Below are 27,757 nucleotides of genomic sequence, written 5' to 3' on the forward strand. Positions count from 1 at the left end.
GTGCTATCATTTCTCTTGTATCCCTAAAATTAGCCAAATTTGAATGTTTTTCCTCTGCCGATACCAATTTAGACTGGATAATACTGTATAATACACAAATAAGTCACATGATCGAACCAGTCAAAATTATTGACTGTTTTATAGTTGTTAATGTCTGTGTCATTTTAGTCTTTTGTGGATAGTTGTCTCATTTGCAATTATAACACATATTCTTTTTTATATTATAGTAAGGAGTTAAAGATCTTAAATGAATATGTGTTACCCATTGTTTGCAATTGTATTTCAAAGTGAGCTTTCACAGAAACTACTAAAATAGTTTTTATCAAACTTGACATGAACGATCCTCTTTATATGTAAATATTTTTAATACTTATATCCGTGTCTATCGATCAACATGGCGGTCATGATTGTAACATTAAGTTTTTTGCTTATATCCGAGTCTATCGATCAAAATGATGGTCATGATTGTAAAATTTAGTTTTTTACTTATATCCGAGTCTATCTATCAACATGGCGTTAATGACTGTAATATTATTTTTTTTTACTTATATTCGGATCTATCAATCAACATGGCGGTCATGCCTGTAACATTTAGTTTTTTACTTATATCCGTGTCTATCGATCAATATGGCGGTCATGATTATAAGATATAGTTTTTTACTTATATCCGGATCTATCAATCAACATGACGATCACGACTGTAACATTCAGTTTTTTTTTTACTTATATCCGAGTCTATCGATCAACATGGCGGTAAAGACTGCAACATTTAGTTTTTCAAATTATATCCGAGTCTATCAATCATCACGGCGGTTATTACTGTAAAATTTAGTTTTTTTACTTATATACTAGTCTATCGATCAACATGGCGGTCAAAACTGTAACATTTAATTTTACTTATATCCGAGGCTAACGATCAACATGGCGGTCTGGACTGTAAAATTTAGTGTTTTTCACTTATATTCCAGTCTTTCGATCAACGTGGCTGTCATTACTGTAAAATTTATATTTTACTTATATCCGAGGCTTTCGATCAACATGGCGGTCTGGACTGTAAAATTTAGTTTTTTACTTATATCCGAGTCTATCGATCAACATGGCGGTTATGCCTGAAACTTTTAGTTTGTTTACTTATATCCGAGTCTATTGACCAACAAGTGGTCATGACTGTAAAATTAAGTTTTTTACTTATATCCGAGTCTATCGTTCAACATGGCGGTCATGAATGTAAAATTTAGTTTTTACTTATAACCGAGTCTAACGATCAATATGGCGGTCATGACTGTAATATTGAGTTTTTTTACTTATATTCTAGTCTATCGATCAACATGGTGGTCACAACTGTAACATTTAATTTTTACTCATATCCGGCGCTAACGATCAACATGGCGGTCTGGACTGTAAAATTTAGTGTTTTTTCACTTATATTCCAGTCTTTCGATCAACGTGGTGGTCATTACTGTAAAATTTAGTTTTTACTTATATCCGAGGCTTTCGATCAACATTGCGGTCTGGACTGTACAATTTAGTTTTTTACTTATATCCGAGTCTATCGATCAACATGGCGGTCATGCCTGTAACATTTGGTTTGTTTACTTATATCCGAGTCTATTGACCAACACGTGGTCATGACTGTAAAATTAAGTTTTTTTTACTAATATCCGAGTCTATCGTTCAACATGGCGGTCATGAATGTAAAATTTAGTTTTTACTTATATCCGAGTCTAATAATCAACATGGCGGTCATGACTGTAATATTGAGTTTTTTACTTATATTCCAGTCTATCAATTAATATGGCGGTCATGACTGGCCCAAGACCACAGTTAATGACCTGACATTTTATGTTGTCTACGAATATAGTTCCTTTTAATTAGAGTGTATTTTTGCGTGTTTTTTTTCTTTCCCTTCCTCACTCATTTCTTCGATATTTTGGGATGGAAATGAAAAAAGAGAGGTGAAATAAATTTTTTGATGTTGTATTTAAACTGACTTTGACATGGAATGAGTGATTAGGCCAAGTTCAAAAAGGTAATATTTACAGTTTTTGGAACATCTCTTGACTTGTCAATAGGGGTATGGATGTGAATTGGCTAAATTTGTAAAAGTGATCGGTTCAATCGTTATGAATTTTGGATGTATATTTGGACTAGGACTATACATTACACACACACAACATTTGACAAAAGTGCATCGTGCAATTTGTTTAATTGATGCAAAACGTTATAAATAACTGATAGTGGAATTAACTGTGGTCTGTGGCCGATTGTAACATTTAGTTTTTTACTTACATACCAGTCTATCGATCAACATGGCGATTACGACTGTAAAATTTAGTTTTTTACTTATATCCCAGTCTATCAATTAATATGGCTGTCATGACTGTAACATTTAGTTTTTTTTACTTATATCCGAGTTTATCAATCAACATGGCGATCATGACTGTCAAATGTAGTTTTTTTCTTATATCCGTGTCTATCGATCAACATGGCGGTCATGATTGTAACATTTAGTTTTTTACTTATATCCGAGTCCATCGATCAACATGGCGGTCATGACTGTAAAATTTAGTTTTTTACTTATATCCGAGTCTATCAATCAACATGGCGGCCATGACTGTAAAATTTAGTTTTTTTACTTATATCCAAGTCTATCAAACAACGTGGCGGTCATGATTGTAACATTTAGTTTTTTACTTATATCCGAGTCTATCGATTAACATGGCGGCCATGCCTGTAAAATTTAGTTTTTTACTTATATCCAAGTCCATCAAACAACATGGCGGTCATGATTGTAACATTTAATTTTTTACTTATATGCGAGGCTATCGATCAACATGACGGTCACGACGGTAACATTTAGTGTTTTTTTTTTACTTATATCCGAGTTTTGGCGGTCATGATAGTAACATTTAGTTTTTGTTTACTTTTTTTCGAGTCTATCGATCAACATGGCGGTCATGACTATAAAATTTTGTTTTTTACTTATATCCGAGTCTATCAATAAAAATGGCTGTCATGACTGTAGAATTTCGTTTTTCACTTATATCCGAGTCTATCAATCAACATGGCGGTCATGCCTGTAACATTTAGTTTTTTACTTATATCCTTGTCTATCGATCACATGTTGGTAATGACTGTAGAAAGAACAGAGATGTCATAAGCGAATGATTATTTTATATTGACAATTTAACTTATATATCAGTTTAAACAATTTATTTGTACTTACATCACTGTCTTCTAATATCCGTATTCTTCGTTTGTCATACATGATGACAATAAGAACAATATTTTATAATAAACACTTTCACACCAAATGCAGTTCTTCAAACTTGTAAATAAAACATAATTTTTGAATACTAATATATTAATAAACATCATTTTAAAGTTCTTTGTGGGCGTTTAATAGTTGTTAAACGGTTCGCCTGTTTCCATTTTACATCCTTGTGTGTTTTAATGATAAACGAAGGGACTATCGATTGACGAGGCATACCTTTCTGTGCTTGAAGTGTCAATGTCAAAGTCAGATTATTCTAATTACTGATTTTTTACTACAAACTAGATCAAGGTATCTCCTGAGTAGAACATATAAGATACGTCATGCAAGCATCCAATATCAATGGATGTTAATTAGACTTGTCCTTTTTATTATTATTTCAGCTTCTGTTTCAAATGTTATTGATATTAAACAAAAAATAATTAATCAAATTTATCAATTCCTTATTCATTGTGTTAAGTAAGCGTCTCAGGTATGCTAAAACCTGTATTTACTTCCGAAGACTGTCAATTAATGAAGTCTGGTAATCAGCAAACTACAAGACAAAAATAGTCCGTAAGCTGACCTTTAGCATGGCATCTGTCTTTTTGTTTACGTACTATTAGAAAACAAGATAAAGGTTAAACCAAATAAGAAGTTATTATTATATAAACATCAACTTAAAGGTAATATTTAAATCAAATCCATCAATGACGTTTTGAAAAGAAGAAGATATTGAGGTTAAATGTGATGTGAAAAACCGAGAGTATATCTAAAGGGTCTATGGAAATAAACAGATTTGGTGTGACTTCTAATGAGACTACTTTCCATAAGAGACCCATAACACAGACAACTCTCCGCAAGAGAACGTATGACACAGACAACTCTCCACAAGAGACCACATGCCACCGACAACTCTCCACAAGAGACCAAATGACACAGATAACTCTCTACAAAAGACCACATGACACAGACACCTCTCCACAAGAGACCAAATGACATAGACAACTTATCAAAAGAGACCTAATGACACAGACAACTCTCCACAAGAGACCACATCAAACAGACAACTCTCCACAGGAGACCACATGACACAGACAACTCTCCACAAGAGACCAAATGACACAGACAACTCTCAACAAGAGACCAAATGACACAGACAACTCTCCACAAGAGACCAAATGACACAGATAACTCTCCACAAAAGACCAAATGACACAGATAACTCTCCACAAAAGACCAAACGACACAGACAACTCTCCACAAGAGACCAAATGACACAGATAACTCTCCACAAAAGACCAAATGACACAGATAACTCTCCACAAGAGACCAAACGAAACAGACACCTATCAACAAGAGACCAAACGACACAGACAACTCTCCACAAGAGACCAAACGACACAGACAACTAGCCACAAGAGACCAAATGACACAGATAACTCTCCACAAAAGACCAAATGACACAGATAACTCTCCACAAGAGACCAAACGAAACAGACACCTATCAACAAGAGACCAAACGACACAGACAACTCTCCACAAGAGACCAAACGACACAGACAACTAGCCACAAGAGACCAAACGACACAGACAACTAGCCACAAGAGACCAAATGACACAGACAACTATATGTCACCGTAGGGTTTTTGTTGCAATTTGTTGCAACCCGGATTTGTTTTTTCTCAATCGATGTTATAATTTTTGAATAGCTTCAACTTGTGTTGCCTTTATTCATTTAACAATGAGCAAAACACAAACATTGAAAGACTGTAATTTTATATCATATATAATATTATTAATACTAGAGAAAACAGTAAATACAAAAATTAAAAATGTCTGATTATGATAGCATGTTTTCCAGAAATATTTTTTGTTTCAGATGACATTGATACCATGCTTTGACCAACAGAGCGTGTATCCCACCCAACGTCGAAAGATGGTTATGAGAAATAATTAATAAACAGCGAAAATATGTTCTATCTAATTGAATTGTTTAGTGTGTTCATTGATCTAAATTATATTTACTAGTATATATGTTTATTAGTCCACTTTAAATCATTGTTCGATTTCTGATTGATTTTAATACGTTATAATATGTTACCATGTCCTTTACACGTTCTGTTATATGTATCACTTACATGAAATTATCTCAATGAAACAAGTACCGTTTATATTATTTAATGTAAAATATAATATTGTGCTAATTTCAACTAGTTCGTGATAAAATGCTATAAGACAAGGCAAGACAGTTTGACTAAATTTTCCTGCTTCGCTAATTATTATGAATAACAGACTACGTCAAACGTTAACTGTATAAATCATATTGTAAGTATTGTTTGGATCCTTTCGCCTTAATTAAAAACGAGAAATGATATCTTATCTTGCATCTCGAATGCAATTTTTAAAACATCCTATACATGTTCAAATAATGTATTGAACTATTTGTTAGGCTGACAAATGGAGAAATATTTATAATCAAGGGCCTCACTACAATCATGTACAAGGAAAACCTCAAATGAATAAACTGATATATGTGTTAAATTTGATAAATAAGAAACCTTGAGGATCCTTAATAAAAACCAATAAAAAATCGAGTTATACAGCTTGGAAATCGGGCAAATCTCTAATCGTGATACAATTGTATCCTATATGTAATAATAACAATATATGCTATATGAAAACATGACTGGAAACGTCGAAGCCACAGTAAAATTCCTGTTGATATCTTCGAAACTAATTTAACAGCTGTAGTTAAGTCATACAAAAACAAAAAACTCATCAGATTTGACATTTCGGAAGTTTACTAGTTTTATCTGGATTTAATTTTGTAAACAATCAAAGTAAAATGTTGGTAGATATACATGTTAATATGATTTTGTTCATTAAGTTTGAAACGCTGCAAATGGAAGTGTAGTTAGCATAGTAAGTACAGAACGATGTTGTTGTCCTCGTAAAAAAACATTAAGCTAAACACCATATCGTTTTAGGTGTAAATCACATAACATAAACTGTTATTACTAATTAGTTTTAAAATTCTTTTTTTACCGCAAAATATAAAATTCATATTATCATCCAATATTGATAAACTGGCTTTAATCATTTCTTTGCATTTACACAAGTAAATCTATTGTAAGTTTAATACTGGAAAAACAACAACGTTAACCCTACCTCAAATACATTGACAAAACCATTTATCAAAATATTATTAAATTACAAATCACAGATTTTCATTCAATTAAAGTCATAAGAAACCTCAAATAAAAAAAAATATAATGCATATGTTTTTTATAATTCAATGGATAGTTTTCATTGTAAAACTTATGTAGTATACTTTTTTCTGAAGAAAATTCTTTAATTTATTCATATTTCGAAGAAGTTTACTTTATTTGAATTGCTTCCTTCCAGCAAGCAATTCCCCGGTATATTTTCCGTATGTAAGGTGACCTCAGTGTGACCCATCTCGTAAAAATCCGGTGACCGCAATACGCATGGATGTCCTTAAAATAAACTATTATCTGAATTTACATGTTAAACACGTGCTCAATTTCCATGCTTTCTTGTTTATTTTTCGTCAATTGTTGACAAACAGGTGACAATCGTTAAACTTCGGCTTCAAAACACGAACTTTAATTATCTGCCATATTTTCACAACAACACTGACCGATTGAAAAAAAAATTGACGATTATACGAAATTTACACGAAAAAAATGATAAATTCGAGCACAGAAGACTAAGTTTATGATGTTTGTATGCATTGGTTTAAGAATTGGAAGAACATTATTTTTCACCGGTCACTCGTTTCTTATGACTTTAACAACCTTCTTTCAAATACGAGCATGTTGAACTGTTATCAATAAGAACGTAGATATGCTTATACCCGCAGTCAAAGCAACAAACACATTCCGTTTTAAGTTTCCTGGTATATACTGCTTTGAGGCAGTTATGTATCGGTAATCCCCATGATACCTTATCTTTTTTTTTTTTTTTTTTTTTTTTTTTTTTTTTTTGAAGGTATATATATTTTATTGAAATCTTTACATTTGTTAGTTTAAAACATCGATTACCGGTACCTTATCCCGGCCTCGTTAACATTAGTAATGATATTTATATATAAAGGAGTTAGTGGTTGTTAGTAATATTCACCAAATATATATATATAATGTACCAGTATAAATACATGTAAGTTGGATGCTAACAAATATAAAGATGGTTCAATATAAATGTCTTATAAAACAAACAAAAAATAAACAGTTCTTCATAAATGACATATTATTTAGTTTTGGATTTTAAGGAATCAAACAAAGATTATAAATCCATAGTAGTTTCATTTCTTTTTTTCTCTTTCTCCTCTCTTCCCTCCCTTTTCTAAAGCATGATACCTTATCTTGAACTCTAACGACACTTACAAAATAGGTATCTGAGGCATTAATCGGTATTTTTCATATTTCATGTTTCTTTTGATTTATTTTTCACTAACATTTCCCTCTGTATACACTGATAAAAAAAAGTTACATTACAAACGACGCTATATCGCCGGAATTCCAAATACCCAATGGTACTTCTATACAATTATCTATGATATATATTTCATCAGCAAATGAAAACCGGACTCTAGAATTTCTTCTGAACTGCATACTCAATGACTTGTAATTGAGATATAAAACTATAAAACAATATAATAGGTTCGGTTAGTTTACAGTACACAATGCTCACTCTTCGTCCATCAGTATTCAAGATTTTACAATTTCATAACATTATTAAGTATTTCTCATTCTAAACGCATTAAAATTAATAGAACAATGCAAATGTCGTTTTATACATTATGATTATGCCTTTTTTTTTTCGAAAATGCAATTGTTTCATATTTAAGACGGTCTTTAATCCTATGTTAACCCAATGTGTTTATCCTTTTGTCTATTTGTACCTTAATTCGTATAATGAATATTTCTTGCCTCTGAAGTAACCACTGTTAATACGACGAATTATCATTGATAATGTCATAATTACACATGAACTGTTTACAAAAACTTGGATGTTTTTAAATATCTAAAACATATTTAAGCTAAAGGACCGACATACCGTGAAAATTCATTCCCACAACAAATAAAGGCAACAGCAGTATACCGCTGTTCAAAAGTCCTAAATCGATTAAGGGATAACACACCCGGGTACATTTGATAAGTATTTACAAACAAAAACATTAAACATTTTTTAAAAACATTAAACATTGTTCGAAAGAACCACCTATCATGAAAATCTTTCTGTTTTGAGAAAAATCTTCTCGAAAGTAAAATAAAAATGCGTTGTCTTTTGAGTCGAGCGTACACGATTGAAATTGCGGTATCTCTAATGAGTCTGCACTCGACCTCTGGGCCAATAGCACTGCCTGTGAAGGTTTTCTCTCCGAGGGGTATCTACAATTAAGTTGTCAGTACTTCATTGTTGACACGAATTATCATTGATAATGTCATAATTCCACATGGACTGTTTACAAAACTTGAATTTTTTTAAATATTTTAAATCGGAATTTGGCTTCATCGAAGCTTTTCAACTTTTTTTGACTTTTTTTCCTTTTACTTTTTGGATATGAGCATCACTAATGGGTCTATTGTAGACGGAGGATATTAACAGATTAGAATTAAAGCACTGTGTTGCCAAGCATTGCCCTTTATATGGGATTACCTATAAATCAACTGTTTATAAAGCTTGAATGTTCTGAAATACTAAGGATTTTCAACCACCCCACGAATAGATTATCTTATCTGTATTTCATAAACCTTTCACATTTTAGGGTCATCAATGCTCATCAACTTTATTTAGCCCTTTCACTTTTTTCTATTGAAACATGACTGTTATTAAAACATTAGGTAGTAATATATGTTTTTGAAAATTTTACTTTCATATATTTAACCACAAACTTTTCCTAGCTTTATCGCAAATTAAATTTACTGTTTGTGTCACATTTGTGCATATATTTGTAATCAGATTCCTCAATAGATTTGATATCTAGTATTTAACATGGTAAAATGTAATATCTTTTTTGGTGTATACATGGCAACAATCTGCATTTATTTGCTATAGCTAAACAAGTACTCAGCTGTCTAAACATGAATTTTATTTCACAATTACTTTCATATTTGAAAAATCCACAGGGACTTAAATGCAAAACCTAACTATGCATTATTACCTTAGTTTTATTAATTTAGTTCTGTATTGTGTTCTATCAATTAGTTGTTTTCCTCTAGTAGTTGATGTGTTTACCTCGGTTTTAGTTTGTAACCCGGATTTGTTTTCTCGCAATCGATTGATGACATTTGAACAGCGATGTACTACTTTTGCCTGTATTGACGACTTCATAACCATGACTTATTTGGAAATAGCATTAAGTCTTATATAGCTCCTTTTGTCCATTATATGATATAATCAATGACGTAGAAAGTATGATACAGTTCTCGACTGATACAAAATATTTAAAGTTGAGCTTCAAGTGTATGGATCAACCCACATGGTAATTAGATATTTTTTATATCGATTCACAAAAAATGATATTTACTATGTCAAGGTCACAAGTAATAAAATGACCTATCTAATTGGAATATTATAATTGAGTGTGTCAAATCATAAAACGTGATTGAAGAAAAAAGTCCTTTAATAGTTAGCGTTACGGTACCGTAGTCATAAGTACGAGAGATTATTGGAACACACTGATCTTCAAAGGAGGCAGGTATTTTAGATTAGACTGATAAGTGATAAGAAATGTTACTTAAATAATTAGCACCAATACTGTTCTCAACAAAAGACACGACCGTTTGAAGGGGTAATGACGTTGCTAACGTGAAATGTTATATATGATCAACGCCAAACTGTAACATTCCGGGATAAAGATGCATTTTTCGACTAGGTTTTACTTTTAGGATTTCAACTGATTTCACGTAAAAACGATCACGAGAACATGTTATCCTCTTTTTAAAAAATGGTATTAGGTTTGATTACGTATGAAAATTCTTTGAACAATTTTATTTTAAAAAACAACGATTTTTTTTTTATCAAATTTGATTAATATTCCGAAAAAAATGCTGCCCCCTCACTTCCTGAAACTCTGTTAAAACTTGGTCAACCCAACGAATTGATATACATATTAACAGCATATTGGTGTGAAGAAGATTTTCATGATGTCTTTATAACACTCTGTATGTGTTTTTCTGTATACAAAAATTTAGTGCGCCTTTTCTGAGGATAGAAATGTATTAACAAAACGAAATTTTCAGAAAATGTTTATATTTTCCAATCCTTTTATCTCTTAAAGTAGTAAATGACGATCTATTTTTTACTACATATTTGAATTGCATTTGTAAAAATAAGCTTATACGCAAATTTTCGTAAATTCAATCATAATGGGATTGAAACTGTATCGTTATCCCCTTTATCGTTGAATCCCCGTTAATGCATTCATAGTTTACATGAAAACTAGGTTTATGACTTCCACAGACACAGTTAATCGTAGATGAACTAAGCTTTTTTGTTTAGGTCATTCATCTACGATCAACTTTGACTGCGGAAGTCCTGTATGCCTAATATCATAAATATGTAAAAGGAATTAGATCATAAGTCTTTTTGGTCATTAAACTCTGAACGTTTCAGTTTATTTACATAACCCCAGCTTTCAAATGCTAAGTTTGAGCATTAATCAAGAAAAGTTCTTCGGACGCACGAAATTTATAAAACGTGCATTTAAAAATTCCATTTGTCGATAGACATTCTGCATGTCTATGGAAAAAAAATGGTGTGTTCTTCTTGTAGGCTAATTCCTTTTATATATTATGCATGCGTTATACAGGACATTCAAATAACGTACGAAACGAAGCTTTATTGACGATGTCAGCTTCCTAAATGCAAACTATATGTAGTGCCTGTCAATGTGCCTGTCCCAAGTCAGGAGCCTGTAATTCAGTAACTGTCTTTATTCATGTGTTACCTATTTGTTTTTCGGTCATTTTTTTACATAAATTAGTCCGTTAGTTTTCTCGTTTGAATTGTTTAACATTTGTCATTTCAGGGCCTTTTGTAGCTGACTATGCGGTATGGGCTTTGTTCATTGTTGAAAGCTATACGGTGACATATAGCTGTTATTTTTTGTCCTTTGGTCTCTTGTGGAGAGTTGTCTCATTGGCAATCATACCACATCTTCTTGTTTATATGTGATTCAAAATTCGTTATTGCATTTTAGTATGTTGAAATTGTCGAACTCAACATTAAGGATACATACCACATTAACAGTTTAGCAGCTTTTATATATTGGCTTATATCTAGAAATAAATACTGAGGCTCCGGTAAGAACAAAGCTTAACTCAAGGATGATGATTTCAGCTTTTTAATAATGAAACTTTATATAGGAACGTTCCAACACAATAGCACATGCATATGGATTGTATACCCTGCAGTTTAAACAGTTTTTCAGAGTTTCTAGATAAAGTTTCCTGACAACTAATATATTAAACCTTGAGACTAAGTTCACCTCAATTCATGAGCAGAAATTGAGATGACAGTTTGTTAAAACGGTACAAAATATTGATCATAAAATTTGAACATATTTGAAAATTGTTATACACCAATAAGACAATGTTTCAAAATTGATATGTCACTCCAAAAATAAATTTCATTATAAGCAGATTCCATGAAAATGCGAAAATTTCAAACATGTTCATAATGTAAGGAAGATATACATGTTAGTATTCAGGAATTTAATGGGTCATACATCTACGTCACACGATAAACTTCTTCACATGAAACTTCATAAAAAAAAATCCGGAAGGTTTGATTTGAAGTTCCTGACAAAAGAAAAAGTAATTTAATGGGACGGAAAATATATGGACAGAGAGACAATGGTTAAAGGGACACTAGCTGTCAAATTCATGTTCACCGATTGTAATCAAATTCTCATATTTGATTTGTAACAATGTGACCCATTTATCCAAACTATTAAAAGTCTTAAATAAACAATTTATAGAGCATGCAGATAAGTAACTTCGTTTCGTGTGTATTTTAGTCCAGACGCCATCAATTAATCATTTATCGAGTTGACCTCTAAAGTCATCCGATGACCATAAAATCGAGGTAAACATAGATATAGATATAAATAGATTGAGCAAATTCGTGCTGTTAGATAATTCTAGGTCTGTTTAATTTCATAGAATAGACACAAAATAAATGTTGATCATTGTTTTTACCTGCATCAGAATATTTGTTTTGTGGATCGAATTAGTCAATCAATAGATTTACCTTTCATTTACTTGCAATGTTGACATTCTTTCCTTGAAATATTTTAACATATACGATTCACAAGTTATCCAACTCAAAAAGGGGCTAAATTGAAGTTCACATGAATACGAATTCAATGGGGTCGAATTATTCACAATCAATAGTTGCTTTTTTAAGCTCATTTTGACGAAATTGAACCATACTGGTTGCTAAAAACTAATTATTATTTCACTATTTGCATTTCATTAATGATTGAGCCAAAAAATTAATAAATTAGATTTTTTATATATCTCGTAGATAAAGTGCCCCTTTAAATAGTACTTTGCTGTATAAAAGCGGAGGTGTGAATAGAACTATGAGAAACAAGATAAAAAAATACTCATAGAATACTACCAGCTAAATGAATGATTTCTAACTGCATACATAATTATTGAACGAACAAAATGATACTTACCTTCCCATTTATTTGAGAAAGAAAAACATTGCTTGTGAATTGTAACCTTCCCAAATCCACTTTCAAATTACACAATGACCCCTTTCTTATTGGCAGACCCATATTTATCAAATGTTGGTTACATGTCCAAAATGTGAAATATGGTATATTCTCGGAAAATGCAACAATTACTAGCATATTATATATATATTCATATACATATCCTGCTAAGAAAGCATCAAACTATTTGAAATGGATTGGTTGGCTTTGAATTAATAAAATGGTGGTTTGTTTAATGCAGTTCCTGTTTTTACAGACATTATTACCGATTATGTGATTAAAGGTTGTCTGTTGAATTACATTTTATAACCTGTTATGCGTGAATTTTCTAGTAAATTTAGTTGACATTTTATCAATTGCTTATCTCAATTTATATTTAAAGATAAACTTGACCTCTAATATGAATATGTTGAGGTCTTATTCATTTCACTATCTTGTATTTCAAATCATCTCAAATCATAACTGTTGCAGACACGTAAGTGTAAATGAAAGCTTCCATATTATACATCTAAGTGAACTTTTGATTAGGGATAACCGACAATAGAAGACCTGATTTTAATATCTTGATCTTTTCCTTGAAGTTGACTTCAAACCTGAATCAATTTCAAACACGATAACTTTAATTTCCTATGCAACTGTCACCTTATATTTGGTGTCGAAACTTATCAACGACATATCTCGATATAAGTATAATATATAGTTATCAAGGTACCAGGATTATAATTCAATACACCAGGCGCGCGTTTTGTCTACATAAGACTCATCAGTGACGCTCAGGTCAAAATAGTTATAAAGCAAATCAAGCGTAATCAAATAAAAAAATTAAAAGCTCAAACACACCAAAACGGATTTACAACTATTATATTTTTGACTTGCCACATTTTCCAACGGTAAAAATGGTGGAATACACCTGGTTTTACAGCTAGTTTTACCTCTCACTCGCACGACAGTCGAATAAAATTCCATCATATTGACGAAAATGTTTGAACAAAACAAATAGACAAAATATGACAACATCTTAAACAGACAACAAACCGGCCAAAGAGCAGAAAACAGTCCAAGGCTATTGAGTCTTCTTCATAGCAAGAAAATCCCGTACCCGGAGGCGGGTTTCAGCTAGCCTCAAGGTGTACTAGTTCAGCGGATTGGAAAGTCACACTAAACTCCAAATGATTGATAAGAAAAAAAAATAAAAAAAACACAAAGAAGACTAACAAAGGCCTGTGTTACCATTGCATTGGGGAGAAAAATGGTTGTGAGGTCTCAATTATCCGCTATACATATAGCCAGTGTAGAATTAACAAACAAACAAAAATGTGAACAGTCAAACTCAGTTTAAGAGAAGTCAGGTTACGATGTTAGAAAAGGTATTAGAAGAAACTAAGGACACGACAATGATACATAAATTAACAAAGGACTTCAAGCAGTTTATGACATGCCAGCAACATACCCCAATTAAACTGATTGAAATGTTACGCACAAATAAAGGCAACAGTAGTATACCGCTGTTCAAAACTAATAAATCCATGAACAAAAAACAAAATCGGGGTAACAAACTAAAACCGAGGGAAACGCATTAAATATAAGAGGAGAACAACGACACAACACCGAAACGCAACACACACAGAAACGGACCAAGCATCAGACAAAATACCACGAGAATAACAAATATAACATCAAAACCAAATACATGAATTTGGGATAGACAATTACCGTGCCACGTCTTATCTTAATATCTCAAAAATAAGAGAAAACAAACGACACAACATTAAAATGCAATACACACAGACACGAACAATGATATGAAAATGGCCATCTTCCTGACTCGGTACAGGACATTTTGAAAGGGGAACAAAAATGGTGAGATGAACCTGGTTTTGTGGCATGCCAAACCTCGCACTTTAATGGCAAAGTTAAATATAACATTGAAATGACAACATAATATTACAGGACTACAATACAAATACATAGGAAAACATATTAGACAAAGAAAAACATGATTAATAGATAACAAAAAGCATCAGGTTTAAAATTCAAAACGCCAAAAACGCGCCTCGTCCACACAAGACTCACCAGTGACGCCCAGATATAAAAGATCGAAAGTGAAAAAAGTACAAAGTTGTACAGCACTGAAGATCAAAAGTTGAAAAGGACAATACATTCCATAAAAAGAAAAGTATCATATCATCATAACATATACGAAAGGAACATAACCCGTATCATACATACTACTGCTGTAAGAATATGACCTGAAAATTATGTTGTTTAAAGGTTAGGTTAGACTTTGAGGTGAATGACGATATGTTTGTGCTTTGTATAGAATATTACAAGAAAAGATAAGATGAAATACATGCACGTATAAGATGACAGCACGTTGATTTGTATTTACGAATGATGTCCTTGTACCAATGTTAATTATGGCAACAGTAATATACCGCTGTTCGAAAGTCATAAATCGATTGAGAGAAAACAAATCTGGGTTACACACTAAAACTGAAAAAACACGTTAAATATAAGAGGAAAACAACAAAACAACAGAAGCACTGAAGTGCAACAAACAAACAAAAAACGTCAATGCAACATAACGCAGAATTAATGGCCAGTTATATCTCGCGTTTTTATGACAATTTTAAATATAACCACAATGACTATATAACAGTACAAATAAATGCAAGAACATTCAGGACAGAGACATACAGTCACAAATAAACAATACAATAGAACATTTCGACATGGTAATAGGTATCAAAGGTAACATATATCATAACAAGCGATGTGGAATAGAATTGGTTATTATGAAGTAAATTTGCTTTTTAGATTTTTCATTTGAAGTTACTAGGGATAAAATGCAGTAAGATGAAAAATGAAAATAATAACCCGGCTTGCGACTTAAGTAAAATATGTGACCACATTCGAGGATAATAATACTGGAGCGAAGGAAGAGGAGGGAAAGATGCATTGAGACTTTCTACGAAATTAGTAGGAAAACCTTGTAATAACATATAATTGGAACAGGAAATAATACAATTAAATTTGTAAGGGTTCCGCGGAACCCAGTGTCTCGCCTACTTTTGCTGTAAATCCCAGGCTGAACAAAAATGAAGAAAAAAATCTATAAAAATATTCCTCTTGATACTATCTTATGATTTTAATAAGCTTCTGTCCAAGTTTGGTAAACATCTAGGATAGTTAATGAATCTATTAAATGTTTTGAAAACTTTAACTGCAGACTGTATGTAATGTTAACTGGAAGAAAATCTAAGTCCATTTAAAAGTAAAATATAGAAAAAATGGAGTTATCTTTTTACAAAATTTACTTCTGGATACTATCTTATGATCATAAATAAGCTTCTATCAAAGTTTGGTACAAACCCAGGATATTTTAAGAAAGTTAATTAAATTCTAAACACTTTAACCACAAAGTGAATGTAATGTTTCACCGCAGAAAAACTAAGTCCATTTAAAAGTAAAATATGGAAAAAATGGAGTTATCTTTTTACAAAATATACTTCTGGATCCTATCTTATGATCATAAACAAGCTTCTGTCCAAGTTTGGTAGAAATCCAGTATAGTTTAAGAAAGTTATTAAAATTTCAAAAACTTTAACCACAGAGTGAATATTTGTGGACGCCGCCGCCGCCGCCGACGATGACGGAAAGTAGAATCGCTTAGTCTCGCTTTTTCGACTAAAGTCGAAGGCTCGACAAAAACCAGTGATTTTGAAGGATATGAAATAAGACTAAAAAATTATTTACAATGCATTGCTATTCAAATTGAAGAAGTACACATACCTTCATAAATCCCGGGGTCACGTTCTTTAAACATCTGAATTTGAATGGAAAATGGAAACGGAGAATGTGTCAAAGAGACAACGAACAGACCATAGAGCAGACAACAAGTAAATGCATGCTTAAGTCAGGAATATAAGAACTGTTATCCATTCGTATGTTGCATTTCGCTTTTGATTTTGCCATTTTATTAGAGACTTTTCGCTTTGAATTTCCCGCGGAGTTCAGTATTTTAGTAATTTTTCCTTTTTACATATTTGAAGCAAAACCGTATGCATACTTTATAGCTTTATAGTTTGATGTTTGATATGAGAAAACGTGAAGGCTCTGTGTTGAAAACCGTACTACTTGGACCCAAAATGTTGTCTTACAAATTGTGACTTGAACGGAGAGTTGCGTCATTGACAATCATACTACACCCCTCTATCTATTTTGACAAAGCACGAACACAAATAAAATAGATGTGAAAATACCAATGCCTGCAGTGGATTGTGGGCGAGCATTGGACATATATATAAAAAGATGTGGTATGAGTGCCAATGAGACGATTCTCAATCCCAATCACAATTTGTTAAACAAAAATGACAAATAGCATTTATAAATATTTGTATTAACCCTGTATCTGAAACACAATGAGAACAATCTGGCATACATATTGTATAGTTGTCACTTGCTTAAACTTGTTTGCATTATATAATTATTTCAAGTGACTGTATGCTGATTCGAATCATTATCCAATACGATATATACAAATATGTTTAGTTAGATTGCTGACAATTCAAAAAATACATTGCCTATAAAAATTAATAACCCATCTACACACAATTAAACCAAATGTCTGATGTATATCTTTTGGTTCACCTTATAAAGCAAGGTAAAACTACGACTATTGAAGTTATATTTTTATATAGGTGATGTGGTCGAGTGTTCTAGAACGCTGGACATGTGGCTAAGCGATTGGTGCTACATGTAGTGTATCAAAGGTGTGAGTTAAAAGTGTTTAAGATCCCGCTTATTAAGATCCTGAACTAAGATGAAAAGACATACAAAAACGTAAAAACTTAACTATGATTAATTGTTCAACTAACGAAGATACTGAACTATGATTTATTGTCCAAAAAATGAAGATACTCGACTATAATTAATTGGCCAACTAATACAGATACCAAACTATGATTAATTGTCCAACTAATGAAAATACTGAACAATAATTAATTGTCCAACTAATGAAGATATATACTTAACTATGATTTAGTGTTCAGCTAACGAAAATACTGAATTATGATTAATTGTCCAACTCACTAAGATACTGAACTGCAATGTATTGTCCAACTAATGAAATTACTGAACTATGATTAATTGTTCAACTAACGAAGAAACTATGAAAATTGTGCGACTACACCAAGTCACTATAAAATGTGTGTCCATTTCAGTTTATATAATGACATTCAAATTGGAAAAAAAGAAAAAAAGAAACGAAAGTCTTTGGAACGTGAGATATAAATATCATATATCTTACTTTTATGTTTAATTTAAAAGCATCTATCACAAAGAAAATAACAATATCAACAGTGTTGGATTCAACAGGCTTATATCGCTAATATCGCTAATATCGCTAATATCGACAATGTTTAATTAATTTGAGGCATTCAATAATGTGTCCATAATGCTTGGACCAAATTTAAACTCAAATTCATAATGACTTTTGACGTCTGTGATTGGGCCACTTTCACGTGTTCCTTCAATGATGAGATTGTATGCAACAAGTTTCCGTCTTTCTCTGCAGTGTAAAGATGTAGTATGACACGATATGCCAGTTTTATCAGAAATTGCAAAATCAAGTATAATGTTGTCTCTAAATTCGCGGTTTTGCTGCATGTATATTTCACTGTCCAAGTCCATTATATCAATATCCTCTTGTAGTTGGTCTAGTGAATCGTCTGTTAATTCCGTAGATGACTTTTTATGTGCACTTTCCCATATACATTTGATTTTAAATTCTCTAATAAACTTTCCATTTTCTTTCACGGATATTAAAGATACTGGAGTACTTCCGGGTCCAATTACAATTTCTTTCCCAGGAATAAAAATCCACATACCTGAACAGTTACCGAAATATTTCCATTTCTTTCTATTACTAATTAACACATGTTGCCCTTCAAAAGTGTCGATCATTGTTTTATTCCTCGTCATTCGTTTCTGAGCCATGGTAGATACTAATGGGAGACAATCCAATTTCCTAACAACACACTTCACTTCAAAACATTATTATTAAACTGTTATCACTTTATCGATCGATTTTAAATTTTTAAACGTTTCGTTTTAATAGCTCTTGTTAAAAACAAATTCAAACAATTTCTTTTTATAAGTTCGGTTCAATAAATAATCGACAATACACCATTGAAATTATCAGTAGGACGTCTTGTAAAGAAAATTGATTCATGAATATTTGTCGTTGTTGGCTTTTAGTTATATAAACATACTAGGTTTAAATATAAAATCTACAATGAACAATTTCAATGGATTATAACTATTACCATTGTCAATTAATAAACTTTTTAAAAAGATCAAAATAAGTTATAGATTAAGTGTGTATTAATGAATGAATTGTAATATCAAAGATACATAGTTCTTGGTCAAATACGTGCTTTATATGATGACATACTTCTTAAATATTTTTTCAGTGTAATTCATCTATGGTTTAAATTTTAGCCATTTGCATGTGTTAAACATTTATTGAATGCATTAATTGATGAGTTAATCAGAAAAATGAAGAGAGGCCACAAGTGAACTTGTGAAAAAAACTTTTAAATCTTTCAAATTTTGAAGGTGAAAAGGAATCCGGGACTGAAACTGCCATGTACTGTTAGTTTTCTTCCAAACTTAACCACCTTCTGTATTGCATCTAGAAGGGGGATAGGTTCACACCCCTTTTGATCAGAAAAAGTATCATATTCCTAACTTTTTTTTGCCTCGCTCCAGCTTAGAAATTTACACGAGAAAAATTTCGTTTTATAGAATTACCCCTCACCCATTCTTAAAATACTGGATACGCCGATGCCATCGATGGTATAGTGCATTGTTATGTAAAACAGAGACATATTACACACATATTATGTAATATATGTCTGTGGATAAACTGAAGAAAATTGTGTGTTTATAGTCCTCCATAGGTACAAGCCATCCTAGTTTTTATTTTGGGGAAAAAACAGTCGTACTAGGAAATTAAAACATTCTTTATATGATCCAGGTACACTCAGGTGTATTATACTTTGATTTTAAACAGTTTATATTTTTTTATGGCAAAATGCCTGAACCAGAAATTGGTCATGTTTTTAAATTTCATAACATGATTAGTATCTTAATTCCGTTCTGTTTATATTAGAATGACTTATGAGTGTTTATTGGAAAATGTAGATCAATATGATTGTTTATTTTGTACTTGCACGATTTATTTTATTAGAATGTATTCTAATGCAGTAAAAGAAAAAATATTATAACACAACTAACGTGTTTGATTTCTTTTGAAAAGACACAGTGCAATCAATTTTGAAGAGAAATTGGAGTTAGTCATTAAATCAGAAACATATAATACATGTACTACATTGTAATAGAATATATCTGATGAAACTTAAGTGTAGCACAGTACTTTATTTCTACTTTTTATTGAATAAAACTTTTTTTGGCATTTTTTTACCTCACAAATGTACCAATATTTTTTTTTTTGTAAATAATTAAATTTAGCAAAACGATCTCGTTTAAGATATCTATCATTGGTCGTCAATCTAGCATAAATTTTACCCTAACCTGAAAGTAAATTGCAACAGAAGTTTTTTAAGTTTTCATCTTTAGCATTATACCCCAAATATACACAGAAAAAGTCCCATAAATCTTATTTGAGAAAGTCTTTAAAAAAATCCACATTTAAAACTCCTATGGAGATTTGCATTGAAAAGGGAGATAACTCTTGCAAAAAAGGCAGAAATATCAATAAAAATTGATACAAAATTATAACTTTACCACTTCTATTCATCAGAATGTATTGAATCTTGATTTTTTAGCAGTCTTTAGGCTATAACAAACAACTCTAAAGGTGTTGTCATATCTTTGAACAAGCTATAATCTAGATTTCATAATTCATTAGTTGACCATTTATTGAACATTTCAACATAACAAGGTAAAGAATCTCATATTTAATACAAATAATTAAGCATGTATTATTCTTTTTGTGGTTTAAATTTTTTTTTTAAATGGTCACAGAGCTTCAAATTTGTAATTTCCTTAAGGAAAGTGCACAATAAAAAACAAAAAACTATATTAAGGGCATATTAGATTAGAACTGAAACATTTTCTGTCGCAATTAGTTTGAGTTAAATCTTAGTTTGACTGGACTATATATGTAGAATCAAAATAAGTAAGCACTTTTTGGTCTATCAATTAATTGAGTGCGGGTTGGTCATCTGCTCAATCCCCGAAAAAATCCTCAAGATGATCTGGAGTAATGCACGATGTCATCCAAGGGTTGACAACATGTATAACAAGTCAAAAGAGAAAACCTACAACCAGATTTAAACTTCAATTAAAAACAAAAAACAATTGAAGCAATAAGGTAAATAAACCACTGGATTACAGCCTCCTTACCAGGGATAAATCCATACTTAAAGAAAGTGGCAAGGTTTAACAACAGACACCAACAAATGCATATTGTTACTAATAATGATAACAGTAGCCACTTGTTTGCATATTTTTTTTTTTTTTTTGTGATTTAGATAATAACACAATGTTGGCTGTTTTTGCCTTTTTAATTTATCATGTCTGTTTGTTTTGTTTGCACATCGTTGTCAATATGATGGAATTTATTGTGACTGTCATACAAGTAAGATGTTTAGATAGCTATAAAACTAGGTTCAATCCACCACTTTCAACATAAGGAAATGGTTGTACCAAGTCAGGAATATGACAGTTGTTATCCATTCAATGGATGTGTTTGAGCTTTAAATTTTGACATTTGATTAGGGACTTTTCGTTTTGAATTTTCCTCGGAGCTCAGTATTTTTGTGAATTTACTTTACGTTATAACTAGTCCAGAATCCAACTATAAATGACCTATTATCCAACAGAAAGAAAAAAAAACAGTTACTTTTTGTTAACACCTGTAAAAATATATAACTGATAATGTTCATTACAAATGCATTCCCCCCAGGAAGTAGTAAAAACTATATTTAATAAACAACCATGTTTTGTTAAAAAGTATAATCTATAGTGGTTAATATGGACTAATAAGACCACGCCACAAATTGAAAAGAGACCTAGTGAAACAGGGACTATGCTAAACATGTCTGATGTCAGAGATATTTCTTTCCAAGACTCCTTAAAATTCTTATTCATTCACATGTCTCAAAATAAAATTCACAGACAGGAAACACATTTATATTCTATATTCATTTGTATACAAATTTTTAAAACAATCTACAATACTAAATATTTCTTTTCTCAAATTTTCTACAATGCACTGAAAATATCTGGCTACCAGCAATCTGTATCAACTCAGACAATCTAATTGTTTCTGTATTGTTTCAAGCTGTAAATTAAAAAAATGTCAATTTAGAACTTCTTATGAAGTAATCTTGTTAAAATATATAAGAGCTAGGTTGATAAGATACTAAAACAGAATATGATAAATTTATACGAATCTGTCTTATTGGGTAGAAGAGAAGGTTTGATTATTTGGATGTTTTTTATTTGATCTTACAGCCTGTCAAATATATAATCTTAAAGGATTTATTTAATAACTTCTTCTTGACTCTAATGTACTTACTTGGTTATAAAACATGTATAACTCATCATGAGTAAATTCTACTTTGATATTTTCTTTTGCCTACAATACAAAACAGATACTAGTACTCAAACTATGTTACCACTGTTTCACTAACATATATTGTTTTGTACCATGTGGTAACCTGATGTGTTTACAACATGTTTCTATTTATTGGTGTACAAACATTCTGCTATAACTAGAACGTTTAACTTGACTGAAATAAAGTATCTACATCTTATTTTTAGCCTTAACATACATAAACTTAGGTGTACACATGCAGAAGAAATTTACATTAAACTACTAAGACTTACTGTTGTGTTTTCATCTGTAACATTGAATTCAAACATGGCATTTGGCATTTTCATTTTGGCTTTATTGGACTGGGCCATTTGTAAATTTAACCTCCAGTTCACACTCTCCAACTAAAAGTGAAACTGAATTTGTTAATATTTATATGTTATACAGATTCTTTGCATGGCAAAATATGAGTGAAAAGGTCCTTGTCTAACATTTCATTAATTTATCAATATACAAGTACAGTGAATCATATATATGTACATTGAAACCTGTATTATGTTCTAAAATCACCGGCAAGTTTATTTTATACAGGTTTTTAATTACAATTACTGGTAGTTTGGTGCATACAATTGGAACATTGTCAGGAAATTGCTGGTCAGTATTTGGAAATACGAAATATTTTACAGTTTACCAGAAAATATTTTTTTATAGTCTATGTACAGTGAACCAAACAAAGATTTTATAGGGAAAAATTTGATTGAATGCCTAACATGCCTTAGGTCACTGAATATGACCCTTCATGGGGTGGAATGTCTTACATAAGGGTTAAAGAAATCTAACAGAGAAAAGAGAAAGATTTTATTTTAATCAAATTGGTTAACAACAGCTACTAGCATCAACATGAAATAGATACACAATGAATAAGAGAATCTCCAGTTTACCAGTATATGGATAGTATATAATAACAATCTTTTTTAACAGTCCATATATTAGTGTATTTATATCATAACTAAGATAACAACTCTCCCAGTAAATGTTTTAATCAGCAGAGATAACAACAAGAGGCATAATGGTAAGATTTAAAGGAGCTATCCAGGATTGGAGTAATTACCTCTAGTGATTAATAACTTTTTTAATCAGTTTCCAAACACACCAAGGCGTCAAATTAGTGAAATTAATTATCAAGTGTGTAAGGAAATCCTAAATTACCTGTAAACTCTACAGTTAGTGTCACAAGCAATAATTAAAGCCAGACTAACTGTAAACACATTTGACCTTGAATTTGCAGATCTCTGCCAAATTTTTACATTTTGAACCATATTAAAAAAACACACACATATATGACCTTGATTAACCAGACCTCTACAAAACAAAGTATAACATGATACATAAATTAGGCCGTTAGTTCTCTCGTTTAAATTGTTTTATATTGTTATTTCAGGGCCTTTTATAGCTGACTATGGGGTATGAGCTTTGCTCATTGTTCAAGGCTGTAAGGTGACCTGTACTTGTTTAATTTCTGTGTAATTTGGTCTCTTATGGAGAGTTGTCTCATTGGAAATCATACCACATTGTTTTTTTTTATTTTACTTTTATAATAAAATTATTAGTTTATATCTGTCACGTGGCAGACAATTTGAACATCAGGAAAGCAGTTTTCATCTGATTTTTTTGCTAATAATTTTTTTGTGATTTTAAACAGTCTGCTAAAATACTGATAACATATTTAAAACTGGGAAATGGCTTTCTGTTCTGCCAACTTTTGATGAAGCAAATGTGTGAGATTTGGCCAAAATTGAAAAGATCAAAGTGCAAAAAACAATAGATTTAAGGAAAATTCAGCCCAAAAAGTATAAACATGCATGAGTCTCACCCTAAATGTGTGAGACTTGGGAGCCCTGTTATTTTTGTTTTATAAATAGTTATGTAATAGTTTAAAGAGATAAATGACTTTTTGGAAATAATAAGATATAACTGGATATCTTGTTTACATTTTCCCCCTAATATTTCATACACTTATCTTTTTACTGAGAAGATGCTGACCAACTATGAGTTATTCAGGTCGTGTTTTTAAGAAATGTGGGAAAAAATCATAAATTCATTCAATGTATCAAAAAAGTATCATCAAACCATAAGTGTATGATAGATCTGAAAAGTTCTCAAACATTACAACTCATCACTAAAAAATTACTGTTAAATACAAGATGAATGGGTTAACTTGCTAAGCATACCAACACCGGTAATTCAAAGTTTCAGACAAATTCCAAAAGTAATCAAGTCTTTACCAAGTTAAGAATATGACAGTTGTTTTCCATGTGTTTGATGTATTTGAGATTTTGATTTTTGACTTCCTGCTTTGAATTTTCTTGGAGATGGTTTAATTTTGTTTTTATTTTCACATGTTACAATTCGTCAATTACCAAGTTGTTGAACAAATATGAAGTTTTATAATAGTTGGAGGAATGTTGGGTGAAAGTTTTAAGTTTATTCATCATTTAAAGTATTGGTTAACTGAAATGAATTGTCCAAAAGTGATCATACGACATCTCCTTATTTCAGTACTTATCACTGATTATAACATGAAACTATGCAAAGTTTTAGAGCCCATGATCAAGGTGGTTGTGCATAAATATCTCCATGGAAAATAAATATAGCTATGCTAAAACAACTGCATACTAAATATCATTGACTCTCCATTAGTATAGTTCCCTTTTAACTGACTTAGTCTCAAACTTTAACATCTAAACTTAGGCAAAAGCTTCAAAGTTTATGTTCATGTTAACAAAACAGGATCAAGGGGTTGGGTCCAAAAAATCTTTATTCAGAATGAGAAGTAATAATACAAAGATGAAAGCATATCAAACATCATTAACATTATCATGATTATATTGGCATTTTTGTTTGCCAAAGTAAAAAGACATCTTATAATTTAAATGGCATATAGCTATACTTTTGAAGATGCATATGCGCATGAAATAACATGGCTGTGTGCCAATTTCTTTCTGAGGATGGCCGTGGACATGTATGTATGCTGAATGTACTTCAACAGCTCACAACATTGTAGGGATATACTAATAAATATAACATTGTAAATGAAACCAACCTGTTTAGGAACAATTGTTCTCTGACGGAGTTTGGTAATAACATCTTTAGCACTGTTTGCCCAGGCTTCTACAATCACTTGTACCTGTTGATAGACATACAAACTGATATATAATAAGTACACATAGAAAACACTTTAAGGTGGTACTTAACACTACAGGGAGATAACTCTGTAAAATCAGCTAAACGTTTAAATTATGTTGTGTTGTTAACATGGTTAAGGGAATATTAAGCCTCTCAATGATCAAATTAGTGTTTGTCAAACTGCTATATAACCAGTGTAATTTTTCTGATAAAATGGTTGGTTCAAAATTTTAGAAATTTTAATATTTTTGTCAAAGGATCAAAGTAAATACTTTGTCAAAATTTATGAAAATTAAACGAGCCAAATTAATTTTAGTGAATGTGTTGGGTACCACCTTATATGGATTAAAATAAAAGACCTGCAGCCAACTGAAGGTTTCTTAAAGCTATTGTTTTTGTACCAACTCAGTTGTTTTTGGTGCTGCATCTACTACACAAAACCCTGATGAAATTACCATAAATACAAGCGACCTTGAATATAACGCTCATACTTAATCATGTGATAAAGGTATTATCTCACATATATTTTTTTTTTTTTATCTTTATTCAAACCATTATCTTACATATACATAAATCCTTGATGTAATTAATTCAAATATCCCAACTTGACCATTTTTATTTATAACAGAGATCATGTATACACAAGTAGTTTATATAAAGGTATGAATTTATTTTATAGCATTTATGTGGCATAGTTGAATTGGATTACCTAGTTAGCTAGAGATACATATTTAGGAGATAATTGTATTGTATTTTAAGCTAGGCCTCTGTAAAATATAGTTCAAGATATATACAATCAAAGGGAGATAATCACGTTTTTTCCTGGAAGTAGATTTGTTAATAATATATTTGCTAAAAACTTGAGAATAAAACATATATATGTTATTAATCATATTTAAATAATGTTGAAAACTCAGAAAAAGATGGCATAGTATCTATTATATAAATGTGTTTTTTCACCTATACAAAATAAAATGACATGTCCTGCTTTGAATTGGTGGTATTCAATTTCTTTTGGCATATATATATTACTTTATTTTTGGGTTCTGAGAGGTGGGTTTCATTGTAAAAAAATACATTGTATCCTACCTTTTCTTCCTCTACCTCTATTTGTTTTAATTGTTGTGAAAACACTCCTGGTTTGGCTGTATGGTAGGCTGCCTGGAAACAAATTTAGGCAACTTTGATCATTATGTTAAAAACATTTATTGAGAAAGGGCAAATTTTGCAAATGTGGCATTTACATTGACATGATTGATAGATTTAAGATGTTCATATATAATGAATGTTTTACTTGTCTTCAATGCTTTGTAACCCCTTCGGCTTTTCCTATACTTTTCAGTAAAATATCTACCCAGTAACATCTTTATTTGTTGAGACATAAACATGATAAAAACATCGCTCTTACACTTCTACATAACATATCACAAAAATTCATGTTCCTGTAAAGTCAGAAATTATTGAGAAAATAAAAATTTGATTATGTTCCACAATAATAAAATCTTGCATTTTAAATTTCTGGCCATAATTTGTATGCAGCATTTCTGTAAATTACAATATTAAATATAGCATTTGTGTCTGCTTTCAACTGAAGGTAAAAAAAAAAAATACATGCATGCAAAACATTCTGAATTTACAGTATTTCAATTTTAAATATATTATTGTTAATTTTCCCATTTACAAATCATATTAAAAATCCAAATACATAATTTCGACACAAAAATTTGTAATTACTAGCTAGTCAACATTGAGGTTGTGAATACGAACCCCACTCCTGTATGTGCACTTGACTCCAATCTTAATTGACTAGAATTGTCAGTTTTCCTATCCAAGGTCAGTGGTTTACGCCTGGCACTCCATCAATAAAAACTGGCAACCACAAAATAGCCCAAAAGCGATGCTAAAAAGTGCCATAAAAACACCAACAATCTATCAGAAG

General features: G+C 31.2%; 3 protein-coding genes across 3 annotated transcripts in view; all 3 read right to left on the reverse strand.

The window, feature by feature from the left end:
- LOC134715188 (nuclear hormone receptor HR96-like) overlaps positions 1 to 3,323 on the reverse strand; it is a 45,624-nt gene extending 42,301 nt beyond the window's left edge. The window contains exon 1 of the mRNA XM_063577205.1: positions 3,227 to 3,323. Within this exon, the coding sequence (XP_063433275.1) occupies positions 3,227 to 3,268 (42 nt within the window). The 5' untranslated portion in view covers positions 3,269 to 3,323. The remainder of the gene's footprint in view (positions 1 to 3,226) is intronic.
- A 14,955-nt stretch (positions 3,324 to 18,278) lies between these two features.
- LOC134715189 (uncharacterized) lies at positions 18,279 to 20,435 on the reverse strand. The gene is made up of 2 exons (XM_063577209.1): positions 19,828 to 20,435; positions 18,279 to 19,297 (listed from the first exon to the last, which is right to left on the reverse strand). The coding sequence occupies exon 2, from the start codon at positions 19,002 to 19,004 to the stop codon at positions 18,432 to 18,434; it is 573 nt and encodes a 190-aa protein (XP_063433279.1). The 5' UTR covers positions 19,005 to 19,297; positions 19,828 to 20,435; the 3' UTR covers positions 18,279 to 18,431.
- Positions 20,436 to 22,219: 1,784 nt separating this feature from the next.
- The window catches only part of LOC134715192 (COMM domain-containing protein 10-like), a 168,804-nt gene continuing 163,266 nt past the window's right edge, over positions 22,220 to 27,757 (reverse strand). The window contains exons 5-9 of the mRNA XM_063577214.1: positions 26,908 to 26,979; positions 25,736 to 25,819; positions 22,926 to 23,036; positions 22,615 to 22,674; positions 22,220 to 22,377 (exon numbers count right to left, since the gene is read on the reverse strand). Of these exons, the coding sequence (XP_063433284.1) occupies positions 22,339 to 22,377; positions 22,615 to 22,674; positions 22,926 to 23,036; positions 25,736 to 25,819; positions 26,908 to 26,979 (366 nt within the window). The 3' untranslated portion in view covers positions 22,220 to 22,338. The remainder of the gene's footprint in view (positions 22,378 to 22,614; positions 22,675 to 22,925; positions 23,037 to 25,735; positions 25,820 to 26,907; positions 26,980 to 27,757) is intronic.

The sequence above is a fragment of the Mytilus trossulus genome, chromosome 4 (genome assembly GCF_036588685.1).
Source record: "Mytilus trossulus isolate FHL-02 chromosome 4, PNRI_Mtr1.1.1.hap1, whole genome shotgun sequence".
NCBI lineage: Eukaryota > Metazoa > Mollusca > Bivalvia > Mytilida > Mytilidae > Mytilus > Mytilus trossulus.

What these genes read in the sequence shown, in the direction of transcription:
- LOC134715189 (XM_063577209.1), bottom strand. Translation starts at nt 19,004, where the DNA reads ATGGCTCAGAAACGAATGACGAGGAATAAAACAATGATCGACACTTTT.